The 17,968-nt window shown below is 37.2% G+C and overlaps 1 protein-coding gene across 1 annotated transcript; it reads left to right on the top strand.

The window, feature by feature from the left end:
* The first annotated feature begins 943 nt into the window (after positions 1–943).
* Positions 944–1,801, top strand: LOC128726050 (carbonic anhydrase 2). Its single transcript, XM_053819834.1, has 2 exons — positions 944–1,096; positions 1,181–1,801. Exons 1-2 carry the CDS (start codon positions 944–946, stop codon positions 1,799–1,801), a joined length of 774 nt encoding a protein of 257 aa, XP_053675809.1.
* The last annotated feature ends 16,167 nt before the right edge of the window (positions 1,802–17,968 follow it).

Raw genomic sequence — 17,968 nt, 5'->3', positions numbered from 1 at the left:
CTCAATAATGTCCTCAATATCAATGATAGGAACGGATCAGTGAAATTTCATTGCGTCGCCAAATCATTGTTTCCAATACCATCTCAGGAGGTTATGGAGTTATTAGAGAAAGACATGTGAATCTGACGAAACATTAGGAAATGGGTTTCAATTCAACCATTGTATGCAACAGTTGCCAAAGACGTTTCGGGAACAAAGCAAAATATCGAATGTAATCGATATTCACAGATCTGTAACCTCGATTACACCTCATGAACTTATGATCGTATAAATATTTCATAATGCTGTAAAACAATAAAACTAGATAACTTTTGTCTATTGAGGTTCTGGAAAAACAACACCGTTGTTTCGAACACATTTTATCAATTCAAAAAAAAAACCAGCCCATGTGGTAGGACCAAGGCAAGATAAAAGACGTCAATATTCGTACGTTGCATCTATTCCCAGGATGGAATTCACGTTCCACTGATAATGGTAGGCCGAAAGGTTGATAAAGCTGCACATGTTGCCGCATGATTCAGTAGGCTTAACGTAGAAACGTGCTGTTCTGAAGCTACGGTTGATTTTTTTACATTTGTTACAGTTTCCAAGGGGACAAATTAGATCCCTCCTTCCGTTGGACCGGTTTTAACTGATTAGCTATCATTCGACCGATGCGCGACGTGTATTTGGATCCACGCTCAGTGGTCAAGGGATATGAGCTTCGTGGTTTTTGAAATGTTCCAAGATCCGTCACTTCATTATCGATAAGCCGCGATAAGATGAGCCGGTTTCGGAAGCTTTGATAACAGACAGCTGTGCGTACCGTCGCTAATTGCTACAACCAACAGCTCCATCACATGTAACACGACTGCCTAGTTGAAGAGACTACTCCGCAAATTGCAGACAGGTTGTGTGATTTGTTTTCCAAATTTGTGCACAAAAACGTATTTGTAGTGCAAAAATGGCATCAACAATTGTAAAACATGTACAAAGCCCAATAGCACTGAACCAGCGGTCGGCTGTGATTCGAGATGGAATTCAGCCGCTAGAATTCTTCGGACACTGGGATGGTTTGGGAAGAGCGCACATGGTCAACACTGGTTCGTCGGTTATGGTAGCTACCGGCATGTGCACTGTTGCGAAAGACTTCTGCTAACTCTGCTAACTGGCGTTCTCTTTCGCGTTTCTGGAACCCTAGATAACCTTCAGCGATCGGCCGTACCAACCGTTCATCGTGGGAGGCGTCCTCGGCAACAAGTACATCTTCGAGCAGTTGCACTTTCACTGGGGCATCGGAGATGGCTCCGGATGCGAACACACGCTGGAGGGTAGCACGTATTCTATGGAAGCGCATGCCGTGCATTACAATGCCAAATACGGAAGCTTTGCGGAAGCAGCCGACAAGCCGGACGGATTGGCCGTTTTGGGGTTTTTTGTGCAAGCCTACGGTGACAACGATTGTCCGGCGTTTGATAAGATCGTCACCGGTTTGCAATACACGCGACGTCCGAACGCACAAAGCGAAATCGATGCGGATTGTCTTGCGTGGATGGGAATGCAGGAACTCAACCGGCTTTACTACAGCTATAAGGGATCGCTGACCACTCCGCCCTATTTCGAAAGCGTTACTTGGCTTGTGTATAAAACACCGATCTATGTGTCTGGCAGACAGCTGGATTCGTTCCGACAGCTGCAGGCTTGTGCCGAGGATCCGAACAAGAAGATAGTGAATAATTTTCGGCCAGTGCAGGTGCCCTTGCGAGAACCGGAATTGATTTTCGTGCGAAACAATCTGCCCTTCAGGTTATCTAAGTTGTAGTGAATGTTTAGAAAGTATTTATTTTGTCCCGAAATGTTAGGCATTTTGTAATAAACGCTGATCTTGTACTTGCTGGTCGATAGTGTTAAAGAAATTTGTTAATTATTTGCGAACCAATCATTTATGGTATTTATGGAACTTTCAGTAAAACCTTTCCCAAATAGCTAGATTGCATTAAACTAGTGAAACGAAGTACGAGTTGAATTCAGTTTGTTTTTCTATGAATTCTTCTATTTGAATTACTTCTTACTATTTATTTGGCTTTAGTGTTTTAGTTTGGATATGATCGACAAAATCCAAGTGCCAGCAGTCTTCTGATCAACTCAGTTACTCAAATGAATATGAAAACAGGGGGATATGAATATAGGGTATCTATTAACGTATGTCAAGGTCAACAGTATTAAATAACAACGTGACAGTAAAAATAAGCCTAAATTATCACAAATCAAGGCTTATGGTGAGTAAAGTATATCATATATTATCATCGTAATTATTGTACACACTTTTGCAAGCTAGAAGAGAACGCTCAATGTCGTTTATGTTACTCCTAGTTTTGTAGAAATTGTCATTAGAAAGCTTGTTGTTACACGTGCTATTGGTTTGAAGATTATTCAGTACAGAGGGTATTGCCATTATTTTTTATTATGAAGCTCTTTTGAAACGTTAACTAGTTGGCTTGGTACACCGGCTCACATTATCGCATTAGAAGCTCCTGCTCCTAAACGTAAATGGAAGTCATTAAAACCATCTGCTCTCATGGATGTAGATCCACCATTGACCATGATTGTGATGGAATGTTTTTGTAATTTCAGAGCGAGATAAAAACACTAATTACAGTTTTTTTTTCGAATGGTTGAACCCACTGGAATTTAAGTAACAGTTATTTACAATTATTTGAATAAATTCAGCAACGCTGGCTATTCCAGTAAAAATGGTTGTAATTACGTGACTAAGACACGATTAGACGTAAAATCGTTTCAATTGCTTCTGAGAAAAAAAACATTTGATTGAAAAAAACTTTATTCAAAGTATTTAATTTATATAAACCATTCACTAAATACACCATGTAATAGAAGGTTGTTAAATCTTAACATAACCGAGTTATATATTTTTTAACTGTTTATTTGTGAATATTTACCTATTCAAGTGCTTGATATAATTGCTGTTCAAGATGATTCTTTTTCATTCAGTTTCTGTTCGCCATACTGATGTACTGATGTGAAGGCTATACAAAATGGTAAATTGTGAGCCCGGTGTGCTATTAAACGCAACATCTTCATGCTAAAGCGAGATTCTGGTCGCATTTAACTGCTCGTGAAAGCAGCTGCTGCGTTTCGGGCAATTTTATGCTTCATTATTTGCATGTTGCGTGATGATTTCCCTGGGAGAAGCAGCTTCATTGAGCGTGACCTCATGCATATTGATACCAATCTTATATGATTGCTTTATGCAAACAGGTATCATCGAAGGAAACGGGCCGCATCGGGTGCATCGTGCAGGGTTTCTCAGTGTCCTTCATACTGGCACCAGATCGTTGCTTATTAGTGTTTATGCAGGCGAGCCCATTATTTACCGTTCCCAGTGGGTTGCACTGGGACAGTTGATATTTCCAAACTGTCGCTACCCAGTTCTGGGTGGTTCGCATCTCTCCATCGCTCGGTTCCGTGATGCACCAGCAATGACGTACCGGTGACATTTTGCCGGACTTAGATGAAAGCTCGGTGGCAGTAGTGTAATTGAGCATGTTGGGCTCCAATGGACCATACTATCATCCGGCTAGCCTTCCATGCGGCTATGCCATCGCTGGACTCTGATGGACCTTCGATACTTGCAGCAGCACGGCTTGGTGCATGTTCCTGCATAGTGCTCGAGAGCTCGATTTATCTTCCGTTCATGTTCTCGCTCATACAACAGCATAGCTGGTGAGAGGAAAATGTACAATGCTGGTTGGCAAACGGTGACGGAAATTGCGTTTGATCGTTGAAAGTCGTTGCAGAAGTGACGCATTTTAAGCAATTGAATCTATTATGCGCGAAAAAACATATCATAGTTTGGTAGAAAATCGGTAGCCATTGATTATTTTTTGCGGATCCTTCGATTCGGACTGAGTGTGACTAAATATTACACGTGCATTGATTACATTTTATAGCCAAATTATGATCCGTCACCAGAAAACTGTGTCAAAATATCAATGTCAATCAGTGTCAATAAACGGTTTACAATAAAGAATGAGGAGAATGAGCGAAGCGTTCACTTTTCCACTCGTCTATTAAGAAGAATACCAAACTACATCCATACCGGCTCATTTTGCATAAACGTTAGACGATGGTTTGATCCTACGTTTGTTACGAGACTTGCGCCAGTTCACCTGTTTCAGAGTTGGAAAAGTGGAACTTTAGGACACCGCAGATAAAAGCCGATTAGAAAACTTAGGACAAACTTACATCTCGTCCGAGCCGTTGGAGCGGGACAACATAAGCAATGCTGTGAATGAGAATTACATGACCGAAGGAACCAATTGGAGGCTGAGATTTTCTGTAACGTAACCAAATTCGCGGGAGACATGTGGTGTTATCAAAGAGCCGACGGAAAGTTTTAAGACGATTTAAGAGAAGATGGAGGAAATATTATTTTACATAGGCGCAAGCTGAGACGGCATTTGGGGTAAGTCCCATAAAATGAAGGAGTTTTATTGGAGTTACTTGAATATTTCTATGCTGCAACAATCTTATCACTAGCTTTCAGAAGCGACTGGATGCTACCATTCATTTGGGTTAGATGTCAGTATAAATATCAAAATTCATAGATCATACGGGATTATTGCAAATAATTTATTTCAGTACTTGAACATTAGCTTAGAATTTGATTGAAAATCGATTGAATGTTGTTGAGCTATAATAAGCTAATAATTTATTGTTGCTGCAAGGAGTTTTTACCTATATAAATCGAGATATATTATTTTTTTACTTTGACTATTATCGGCTCATGAAAGTAAAGTCACAATAGTAAATCGTAACTTTTTACTATTTTGTAAGCTAACCGTTATATTTTTACTTTGTTGTTGAAATTTGCTACATCACAACTGAAAAACATTTTATATATTTTATATAATTTATCTATTTATATATTCTATAAATTTCAATTATAGTTTTACATGTAATAGAGAAAAATACTTTTTCAAGAATACAAAATCATCGCTGGAAAGAACAGGTAAACTAATGGCAATCTAAAGGCAAGGTTTCTGGAAAAGAGCAACTGGACGAAATCGCTATTTATTTTTGGCCCTTTTGTAATCTGCTCTTACAAAATGAATACTCCCTTCGGACACCGGAACCGGAAGTGGGCTTGAGCAAATCATAGATTGGGGTTCAATGCTAGAGGACCGAAAAACAGCACCGCACTAAAGATCAGTACAGCACAGTAGGTCAAGAACGGGCCAACGTTGTAACCGTGGCAAAATGATAAAGAATTGTAAAGTGTGTTTTCATGTTGCAGAAAATAACGCTTCCGAGAAAAGCTTTAGAACCGGTGCCGGAAATGAGGTTGAGTCGTGTGCTTCAAGGCAAAATGGGATAACGAAAGGACGGCAAAGACCTTATAATTAAACTCTTGAAGAGAGTTCGGGTGCTTCGAGCTCAAGCAGTTATTTGATCGGTGCAGCGTAGCAACACCACATTGTTGGTGCCAAGCGAATGGCAGGTGATTATTTCCTTTAAAGTGTTGGGCATCGACGGGAGTGGTTCTATACGGGTTGTTGTTTTTGCTACCTTAGAAGATCAATGCATGCAGGTAGTAATATAATTAATTTTTATATGAATTGAATTATAGTAAATAATAATCTTGTATTTATTTTGAAGTTCTTTATTCGTTAGATATTTTCGTTAGAGCAGTGTACAGAATAGAGTCGCTATAGAGTTGAAGTTGTAAAATTCAGGTTATAGTAGAGTAACATAATCTTGCGATTTAAGGCTCGGTATTAAATAATGCTTCTATATTTGCAATGATGCTATAGTTCATTTTCTATGTTCGAGCTGCGGCGTAAACAGTCTTCTCCATATAATAAGACATACTGTCTGCTAACCGCGAATGTATATTTCTATCTTATATCCCTTCGAATTTAACCAACGATATATTGTCCGTTGGACTACGAGTATGCCCGATAATGCAAGGAAAAGAAATAAATCATTCTAAATACCGGTCCTACTTGACGGATAGTTTATCTACCGAGTATAAACCATGAGTTTGCGAAACCAACACAAAAGAGCAGTACAAAATTAAAAAATTAATGGAATGAAATTAAAAAACGTGCCATTTTATGGTTTACATGAGAGCAACTCTTTTAGTAAAATCACCCAAAAAAAATATAGCAAGGAAAGGACAGCAAAGATTAATTTTTCTTACAAAGAAGCTATTTAAGCTAGAAAAATTTAAGCTTGCTATACAAAAAAGAGATATTATTTTAATGTAACAATAGCCCCTTTTTAACAATCTCCTGGGCTGATTAGCTTAGCTACTTAATATGCATGTTTGTCACGTATAAATTATCCTTGAAAAATCATCAATCGACATAGAATCATTGAAGAATCATCAAAATATACACATCGAGATCGTTATCCTGTCTCCCACAAAGAAGCAAATGACTTTTTAATTTCAGTTATCAATAGTTTGGAATTCAAACATGCAATTTCCTGCGGAAACGTGCGGAACGTGCGCATATTAACGGGCAGGGTGAAAGTTTCAATGGAAAATTGACGCAATTAGTGGTGTACCGGAGGTACTTAAATAAAATCGTTTTGGCCAATTAGAAAACGATATTATGATTACCATACAGCTATAGTCTTGCTGGTACGATCTGAGCGATATACCATAGTTTATTTTGGGCCAAAGTTTCTAGGTATCCCTTGCACTCTATAGAAACGGCAGCGCTAGCACTAGTAGCAGCATCGTCAGAAGTGTATCGGATGGTTCCGTGCATGGTTCATGGGATGGAAGAAGACTTTATCCTTCACGCAAGCCACCATAGCGTCGGTTGCCGGCTCTGAGGCATGTTGGCGAATATGAAACTTCCAGTCGTAGCAGCCTCTGAAACGAACTAAAGCTTCAGCTTGTAGTACCGGCTAACGACATGCTGATAGATAATTAAGATGCTATCGGAATGAACGTTTGCGTTCGTTCCGCGTGTCATTTGCGCAGATAACGACGCACATCAGGCACATTCCGATGATGCCTAGACGGTGATGCCCATTATCGTCGAGTGGCTTCCAGATATCGACAGATGATGATGCGCCCAGCTCAAACGGTGCCACCGTTGTAGCGATCGTTGCGAATTATTCCTTTTCCGTGGGCCATATCGCAGACAGATAGACGAATTGATGGACTCATTACGCCTTGGTACCGTTTAACGTCGTCTCTCGAGCTGGTGCAAATGTCGCAGCCTTTTAAAATCCATCTGCATTTTCCTGTGCCATTCTTGTGAGATCGTGTGGAAAATATCAAGATTGGTTTAGAGACACACGCTGCCAAGCTGTATAAACATCGTTACGCACTTCATGCCGGTAACGCTCTTTGCTGCGATGTAAGGATTTACGCGTTCGACGTAAAAAAAAATTGAAATATCAAGCATGCTGGGTGGTTCCTTTACCGATAACGTGCGAACCGAAAGCTTGAATGGCTCAACTGTTTTACGTGGTCTTTTCAATGTTCCAGTACACTGTGGAGACCGAAAATGGATGTATACTTCCATCATTAGGGCAGCTTAATCTTAAATAAGCTGAATGATGTGTCCATAAACGGGCAGAATAAAGTACTCTTTTTCTAAAATATCACCAATCAAAAAGGCCTAGGAATACGATCATACGGGTTTAAAAATAATCAATATAGGTATCAAGTATGAAGCTTGCACATTTTTATACCACTGTGGTGAATATTAATGTCCCGGTATTTTGAATTGAATTATGTAGTAACACAGTGTTTACCATAACAAGAAGTTGAACTTGTTAAAATTCAGAAACGGAAGCATGGAACAGTATGAAATGCTGTTGTTTTATTTCATAATTAATAGTTAGATAAATGAACCTTAGAAAATATTCAACAAACCTAGCTACGACATAGCTAACATTCAGAACAGCTTTATAAAACAATGCAATGATTGAGATTTTCAATGAAAAACAAGTGAACTGATGCAGTTAAGAAGAAATTTTAATTTTTTTCCATATCATATTTATAAAATACACATATTACAATACTGAAATCAATAAAAAGAGTTCTTCAATCTTTTTATGGAAAAGAAGTATTTTTCTCAAATAATCTACATCGTATTATCGAATGGATCCAGAAAAAACCTTGAAAAGCTTCATGCGAGCATGATTTACGATAAGGGCTGTTCTGAGATTGTTATTACTTTTCCATAAATGCATATACGATAAGTATCTAAATTTATTTATGATATTTACCTTGTGAGGATTTTTCCGTGTAGTCAATATTAGTATTTTTAGTATATTTGTATTTTGTATGCATAAATTGAATACCTTCCTTTTTTATGAGTTATTACGCTATTATGCTGTTCAACATGATACAGGCATACAAAGAGGCTAAAAAATAGCAAATGTTGACTTCAAATTTGCTGATCATTATGTTGCAAATGATTCAGGACAAATGGCGAATGAGAACATTTTTTATATGATTCATATTTTATTCAACTTTGCAACGTTTAACCAACTAATGTTGTTTTAATTCTTTTCAAAAACTATTCTACACTAATAGATAATTCTTTCCAATTTTTTTCAAACATTTAGATACAACAAATAAAAAAACAATCACTTAACGCTATCATTAGTTGTCCCGCGAATGCGTGAAATGTATTTTCGTGTGGAAAGTGAGGGAGGAACGAAATCAGCAATCGGAAAGAGCAGAAAGAAGAACTAATTCAGAGACGTAGAAAGGGACTAGTATTTCCCGAAAGGTAGAAGAAGGAAGATTGCGTCCACTGGTTTCTAGTATGGTGTCTGAGATCTGCAGTTTCTCATCGATTGCTTCGATTGTTAAAAATACTCTCTGGACAGCTAAGCCTGCTTTGCGAGTGCAGAAATGGCCAGTACCCATGACAGTGACGTGAAAGAGAGGGAAAAGATGTGCAAAAGGAAACTGATCGCTTTCTTGAGCCTTCAGGCCCACTTCGGCTACAGTAGCATCCGACCTGTGCAACAAAACACAGCTTCCAAAGATAAGTAGAACGACGTTTTTCTCGACAAATTATTGAACACGAGGTTCGAGTGAGGTGCACAATGATGTAGTAACTGTGTTTGCATGTTTGCAAAGGCTGATTCCGTGATTTCGAAGGCTCAGTTAAGTTACTGTAGTACAGTGCGCTAGCTCAAAGGTAATCTGAGCGCGAGCGTGATAAATAAGTACACGGTGAGCTTTTACCGTTGGCGCATTTTCAACTCTCTTACGTTTTATTTCTTTATTATTATTACCAGTTTGCAGTGGCTATAGCCGATGATGTAAATACTCCAAAGTAGCTGAAGCTTCTTTTTATTGGAGTTGCGCCAATTGCGCGACCGACATGTACTCTCGCTTGTGCCACGCGCGTTGTCTGTAAAATTGACTTTACGAAGAATCTCCTACACGTTACGCAGGAGGCAGAGCAGTCGTGGCATTTGCAGAAGCAGCACTAGGAAATGGACCCGAAAGTAGAGTCGCAAATCGAAGCGGGTGTCGAAACATAACTGGAGCAGAAAGTGGAGCCCCAGCTTTTCAAAAAATAATATTTTATCCAGTTACGAATGCACACAATGCATGTTAAATGTCCATCGTTCGCAGGTAGATTTCAAAAGGCGAAAAGCAGTCAATAAATCGAATTGATCGAATTCGTTTGCACTTGATTGCCTTTCGATAATGATTTTGAACATTTGACCATGCCGCGGTTGTAAGCTTTGTTCGATGGTTGGGCGCTTTTTTTTCTGGCAACAGTTTAATCTATTCAATCAATTCAAGAATTTAGTTCCATTGGAAGCAAACACACTTCAATTTGCATAACAAACCGTTTCGTTCTTTGGAACAATTTCGGTTCTTTGACGTAATTGTTAGGTGTCCTTCAATGGCAGTTAGGGTGTTATTATTCCCACGGGAAGGTACTTTGTTAGGAGCTTTTTTACAGCATGGAGCTCTTGGAGCTTATATTTGAACAGAGTTTGCTTTTAAAATGAAATTCAAATACAGAATATCGAATAGCGAACACAATTAAGTTGTTAAGAATAGGCCGAAGAGAGGCAAAAGGGAAGAAATAGCTAGAATGGACAAAAAAGCGAGTGGAAGCTAAGGAAAGACATCAATGCTCTGTTAGTAGCGTCTACTTTTTTGTGCGTTTAGAGCGACCAATTAACTAGCAGAACGAAGATAGAAATCCGGCGCAGCATCTCTGAAACAGTTTGTTATCGGAGCTGCGTACACCTCATTCTTAATCAAATGACTGAGTAATCCTAATGGAAGGTTGCGCTTCATGAAATTGCATTTGATTTGGGTTTCAAAGTAGGATAATGTTATTTGAAATTAAAAATTCAAAGTAGAAGAAAATGCTCGAAAATCACGAAAACTTGAAAAAGAAATCCAATCTTTTGCAATCAAAGAACGCCAATGAGAGTTTGTAATGTTTACAAACTTATCCTTAAGTAATAAGTGAGCTTTGTTTCATTTAAATATCACTTTGTTTAGGTAGTCACCTTGCTTCCAAGCTAATAGTTAAGAAATATATAATTTTTTTGTTCTGAAGGCTTCTCAGACATTATTGTTGATGCTGAATAAGTACTACAGCATAGATTATGATTCATTGTTGATTTGAAAAAGACTTTCAAATAGATTTTTCTCTAAAATGGGGGTATTATTCTAAACACTGTGACTTTTTTTGTTTTTGATTTATTTTTGATTCATGAAAGTATTCAAACTGGTATCTGTGGTAAAAAAAGATTGTTTCCGGTTGATTCTAATCAAGACGATGCCTTCGAAACTGATCCAAATTTTCTCATTCTTTTGTCCATTACTATTCATTTATGCAAAAAACTTGAAGAGAGGCTCCGGTTGAGTCAGTAAAGATTCGAACAAGTTGAAATTTTTAAGCTTAGAAAAAAAATCATTGTTGTGCATAGAAATTACCACCACCCTCTAAAACCGCTTAGTCAGGCTTTATTTGATGCTAGTCGGCCACTGCATCCTAATAGAAATAAACTTTTATGTTTTATTTCCGAATGCTACATTTTTGAGACAGTTGTACCCAGAAAAGAGTGCTCCTTTAGAGCAATAAATGCTTGGCGAGCAGATTATGATAAGAGAGAAAAAACTTCAGTGCCGTAAAAGATTTGTGTTTCATCTGATCGTAGATTTTGGTAATGGTTTTAGTTGTTCGTTTTGCGACTGTAAAAGAGGTGCAATAAAAGCGACAATAAATAGACTCAGTCGTGCTGTTTTGAAATGGTTGTGGGCGAGAATAGAATGTATGTTGTGGTTTTAGTGAAATGGAACAATAAATTGAGAGCGAAATGTATCGGAGACTACATTACACAAGTAGCTGAACGATTTTGATATGAAACGAATAGTAAACAGGGTTTCGTTCACCATTTGATTAATATAACTCGTAAACATTGTCAAAAAAATTATACACGGGGAGAATAGCTTTAGTTAGTGAGTTAAAAGTTAGTTGAAAAAAAAAACAAATTTGATAGAGATTGGTAGAAAAATCAACTCCAAATAATAGTGATTTTGAATTTTGTAAAAGAACCATAATAATTTTAGTGGATATCATCAAAATGGGAAACATGTTTATGCCTCTGTTATAAATTTAATATTTTTTTGATAAGCATCTTCTATGAATACTCAATTACAAACTATTAGTGTAACAAATAACAATTTTAAATGTATTATATTGTTTTGACGATGTTAAATGAGGGTTAAAAAGTTAGTTAACTTTTTAAGAACTAAATATCTTGTACCAAATTATTAAATACATAGAACATGTATGAATGTAACTGTGATGGTAAAATTCTGGTAGTTAGTGTATAACATATTTTTTTACATATCCTCAGTATAGAGCTACGATGAAATTTTAGTTCTAGCCCTGCTCTCCCTATAGCTGCTCAGGTAAGTATGATAGGGTAATGTTAGCATGATGTAATGAGAACATGATCAGCAAACTTAGTACCCAAAGAGTAAATTAGTAATTAGTAGTAGCAGCAGAATTAGTAGCTTTATAGACATACGTCAGTGAACATAACACTTGTCAACAATATTGCGAAGGCCCTAGTAAGGACAGCTATTGGTTTGTTTTTGAGAGACTTTGAGCTAGTTGGCTTCATTTGCCTCTTCCGAGTGAGGACAGGCGATGAAAATGTAGATGAAAATAAGCTATTTATAGCTAAAAAGTGGGTATTTATCGAACAATGTGAAGGATCCAAAAAAATAAAAAATTAATAAAATCATCTATCATAACAAAAATCCGATTAAATTTTGTAAGATTAGTTAGAACTAGATAAGTAAGCTAAAAATAGGAATTTACAAAAGGCCATTTAAAATTAAAAACATTTCACTATCAATCAAAGTAATGCTTATTTTTCAATTCTGACTTCACCTGCAGCTCCTTCCATACGTTGATAATACTTTGACATCGGATATCATTTTCATATGTGCTAGAATTTATTGTAGTACTTTACGGATATGCACCGATTTTGTCTTGGAATGTTTGCACCAGCCAAACACAATAATTGCGGTCTGTACCCATGCTTAACACCCATGCTGTTTTAATTTGCGTAAAATGTGACGAAAAAGCTTGTGCTCGATCTTCGTAGTGTGAACCGCGGCGCAGCTTGGATGGTAACCAAATATTGAATTTACTGTTGTTCTGGAAGTATGACAGTTTTTCCACCAATGCATCGAAGCGTTTAATCCGATAAACCGTCGATATCCATTTGAATTCGCTCGCTTCGCTCCGTCAGTTCGAGCCTACAACGGCCTCAGTCTAATCTTGTCATCGATGACGATTCAACATGAGTCGGATTTGAGCGGACTAAAAATTGTGTTAGCTGCAAACGAAGCTCGGACCCTGGTTGTTTTCGGGTCGTACTGATGCGTAAGAAAAGGCAAAGAAATTCAATTTCCGAAAACAATCCTAAGCTGCTCGGTTTTGCGAATAAGCAATAATGGCATGGCACGGCATGGTGACAGCATACCCCCGGTAAAACAATCCACCAGCGATCCGAAGGCTTACAAGCTTAGAAGCAATGTCATAACGAGAAAACGAAATATTCTTACAGCCTTTGTCCTCTTCGCTGTCTGACGGCGAGCGGCCGCGCTCTTAACTCTTAGCACAACGTTGCTTTTTTTCTCTCTATTCTGGTTTTGTTACGGTGCCAACGGACTGCCAAGGATTCAAAATCCCCTTTCCTGTGATTCCTCCGTTCCTTGCCAAAGAGGTAGCAACGGATCAACGGACGAGGAGCGCAATGAAGCGGAAAAACGAAGAACATGTTAATTAGATTACCTTCTCTTGATTTGACACATGATGTTTTACATTCTTAGCAACCGGCAGGAGAAAAGTCTCAAGGAGGGTGCTGCGGGATCGCAGGAGATTTTTAATTTATTCCGTTCTGCGATCGAAAAGTGTAAGTGCGCCGGTGCGAACCATTATACCACTCTCTTGAGATTGTTAAATATACATTTGACGCATTTGCAAGGAAACCAGGCACCGCAGGCTGGGGCGGTTGTTTAGATATTCTGATGAAAATTTGGCAACACGTGGCAAATTTGTGGGATTTGCGTAACGAACGTCTGAGCATCTTTCAGCGCTGGGTTGGACGGGAGATTGCTCGCTTTTTGCTACAGACCTCGTTCATAAAAAACCACTACTTTTGCTTGCAAAACCATAAGCCAAACGTACCGTGCAATATGTTCTGTTGTGTTTTATTGCTTTGCATTAAAAGCTGAACGATTTGACGTTAATTATAGCGGTGGTAGCAGTGTCCATTAATGTTAAATACATTCAGTATTTTTTTTAATGATTTTTAGTAAAGCCCATTTCGGAATAAATTCATTTTTGAAAGTACGATATTGATCGTTTTCATCAATATGAGATCGTATGTCATACTTGCTTACTGGAACTTTTTTTATGTTTTTAATACGGCTGATGCGTTTATCGTAGCTATATACTAAAGAACAAAACTAGAGTTTTTTGCTCCTAGACCTCTGAAGAAAAAAGATGCATGACAAATGCTTCTTCTCTTCCTAAATGACTCCCCTACCGATGCACGGGAAGGCTTGTTAAGGCGCTCTATGATATGACATTTTTTCACGTAGGCGTATAGCTAGTCCTGCGTACGGTTTGAACCATGAAATCAGTCAAGATTTAAATCCGAAATAAACCATTTGTGTGTTTGTGACGCATGCTGAAACTTTCGGTAGTAGACCCTACCACTCTTGTACCCCGCACTAAACCACATTGACCAGACTATGTTTATATTTCTGGTGTTTAAAACAGAGAAAATCACGAATCCTTTTAATCGAATCCTTTTTGATATTTTCTTTGATAGTATTCCTCTTCTATTTACTAGGTGTGTGTTCTATGGATCTATTTAAAAACCCAAGCTATGGAGCAGTTGTATGTGATACCAATCGTTACACTTGACTCCATCATCATCTGTTTTAGGTAAGGATGCTCACGGATGTGAATTCTTTTTTGGTTGATACACTTATTCCTTAAGGAAAGCTGGAGTTAATTTTACCAACGTATGATAAAATCCTTTAAAAGTTACACATGGATGCATGGAATAGGCAATATAGTATAGGTTACTGTAAGTAACATAGCTGTTTAAAATTTTTACCTGTTGCTGTTATAATTATTTTTGTTAGAATTGGGAAAACTTAGAAACACAAATTCTCCTTAATTTTTGCTATTTCATTTTGGATTAATATCTTTTGCTTAAGAAATTTATCAATCGTTAATCTATATATTTGCTAATCTATATGTTGGTGAATTCTTTGCTATTGCAATGCAAATATAGTTCAAACATAGTATATCATAGCAACGATGAGATTTTATACCAAATTTTCATATTTTCCACTGCTCATTCGCAGGCGTTTGATCAATCTTCTTATCTTTACCTTGCTATCTTTATCTTAATTTTATCTTGTCGTGTAGAACGCGAAGCATACTATCTTTACCTCTCCGTATCCTATTCAATATACATTATAGTAAAACGTCTCTTGAATTCTTCACACCGAATCAATCCTTCAACGTTGTTGTAAATAAAAGTAACGCTTTGTTTTAAACCGAGGAAGAACGTATGATGTTAGCTTCAGCATTTTGAAAATTTGCATCTGACTAATTAGCTTACTCACTTTCTCTTCCTTTTCTCGGTAACCCAATGGTATTCTTAAAATATCAGTTAATTCTTTACTCGATTTATTAATTTTTTTTCGCCTTCATTATTCTATCATCAGTACTACTTACTAATAGTTACTACTAAATTACCAAACATGCACGTTTGCATCTTTAAATTTGGATCATTTCTTTGAAAGTATCTTGAAACGCTATTATGAAGTAATCATACATTGGAACTCCAAATCTTGTTATCGTTTTAAAATAATCACCAGAATGTATCTTCAACGAAAACGAATATGTATAATATCAACATTAATATCGACTTTCATAATAAAGTAACATGTTATAAGCTGAAAACACCTGCCAATAAAAATCCGATAATGCAAAAAAATCACATCCTTATTCTTATCATTTTCTGACCAATTAACTTTTAGGACAGCTTTGTGATTTTTTTTAAATTTTTATTGTATTTTAAGGATGGACCTTCGCTCACATGGTCATCATTATCCTTCGTCCTCGTCACTGTCTAGCGTACAAACGCGCTTGATAGTAGGGCAGTTGTAGACGGCAGTAGCACCACACAATATGCCGGGTGTCTGTACCTTTTCATGGGTGGACGATGTTGGATTTGGGTTCGGAACTGACGACACGCTTATTTGTTAGCACTAGCTGTCATCGTCAAGAAGGATGAAGCATTTTTTTGCTATACTTTGTGTGAAGAAGATGTGTAAAACGGCTGGGCTGTACTAATTTCTGAAGCGAACTAGCTTTCAACATCAACGCATACTATAAACTTGAACTTGCGTTTCGGAAAAATATTTATCAGCTGAAGGGTCATGCATTCATGGGCGTTTTGAAGAGTATGAACGTTAGCTATCAAAAGTTTTAGAGTTTTGCGTTTCAATCTTTCTTGCGTACACGTAAGCAACAAAGTCGCCCTTGGGATAAATGTTGATTTGGGATTCTCAAAGTTCTGATGCAGTGTACGGCAACAGATTATCGAAACTTAACACCCATCAGAATGACATTATCATTATGAACCAAACACTATTTCGCTTTGTTTTTGCTTTGTTTCAACCACAAGTATTGAGTACTAGTTTAAAAAGATATTTTTGCAACTTGTTCACTATGGGCGTTGGCACAGACGTAAGATTCAAATTGTAATGCTAGAGCGCATAAAACCATATTATGTCACTACAGTTCTGTCGCACCATTCATAAGCACAATATCCTGTTACTAAGTATTTGATACGCGACGATGCAAGAGTTTACTTTCCTGGGCCTTGCTATATTACTCCTTATTGATTGTGATTCTTCGGAACCTTAGTTATTTGTACGTCCGGGAACTATAAGCTAAGTGTCTCAATGTTCTATTCGTTTGGTTTTTTTATGGCAAATAAAGAATACTTCATTGTTATTATTCCACTTTTTTGATGTGGCTCCACTCATAACTTGATCCATTGTGTTGTAGTTAAAACGATTGGACAAAAAGATTGGTTTTGTGTGGAAATTGGATTATAATTCTATTTAATTTAATGTGAGACAGCTCAGTTGAAATTGATAAATTTGAATGATGCAGCGCTAAGTAGAAAATATTATAACATACAGTCGAATAGTAATGACATAGGATAATAATGGGTGGTAACAATATTGATGGATTTATAAAAATGATGATTCAAATCAAATGACAAATTAGTTGTCGTATTCTGTATACACACCATACAAAATTCATCATTTCAGTTTTAAAGCTTATCTCTAAATAACCTCATAAATGGATGGCCACATCGATTTTTCCATTGCTGAATACCATTTCTATCAGAGGTCATCTATCGTAGATATTGTCAGTGAATTTTATCAAAATAATCAGGGAAATAAATTTTCTTCTAGCTTGATCACTATGATGTTGATTCCTTATCTCGGAGAATCGTTCACATTTCGCTGTGATAAAGTGCTAAAAACATGTGTTTTAAAGGATTGGAATCCTCTGGAAGAAGGATACTTTGTTATCAAACACATACCAACTGACACTAAGGTGCTTAACATGATCAATTTAAATTCGTCTGAACTTCAAGCGCAAATTTGGGAAGATCTCCCGTTCAATACCAGTGTGGATATATCTAACTCCTTTTGTGTTAAAACGTTACGCTTGTCCAGTAGCGTCGGTGTTAGTAGTCTCTCCATTCATAAAACTCGTCTCGCGTGGGCGCATTTTGAGGAAAATTTACATTTGACACATTTGTCAATTATGGAGGCTCCAGTGAAGGTTTTTTTTCCATCGTTACTAAACCTAAAGAATCTCAAATTGCTAGCACTCCAAAAGACTCTCATTAAAACTTTAAATTTTGGTATAATTTGCAGATATTTTCCACATTTAGAAACATTTAAGCTGGATGGAAATTTCGTGTCTGCTGTCGATGTTCCAATCGATTATAAATGCAAATCTTCTTTGAACTTTTTACTTTTGCGGCACAATTCATTAAAAAGTATAAATTTTGATATGTTTTTTCCATTTAATAACCTATTAGAACTTGACATTGCTTTTAACAAGGTTGAATTAATCGACGGTCGTTTAAGCAACGTTGAGCTAAGACGAATAGGATTTTCAAATAATCGCATAAAACAAATCGGTTTCTGCGAGTGGGACGAACTTTCCAATGTTACCGATATCAGCCTTGCTATGAACAATTTGACACAGATACCTCAGTGCCTGCAAAAATTTCCTAACGTAGAAATGCTCTACATGCAGGGTAATCAAATCACGGCTGTTGACATGAGCACGTTTGCTGGTTTCCATAAACTGCAAGT

Source organism: Anopheles nili, chromosome 3 (genome assembly GCF_943737925.1).
Source record: "Anopheles nili chromosome 3, idAnoNiliSN_F5_01, whole genome shotgun sequence".
NCBI classification, from domain to species: domain Eukaryota; kingdom Metazoa; phylum Arthropoda; class Insecta; order Diptera; family Culicidae; genus Anopheles; species Anopheles nili.
The sequence above is the reverse complement of the archived record's forward strand: the minus strand, read 5'-3'. Positions and strand labels throughout refer to the sequence as shown.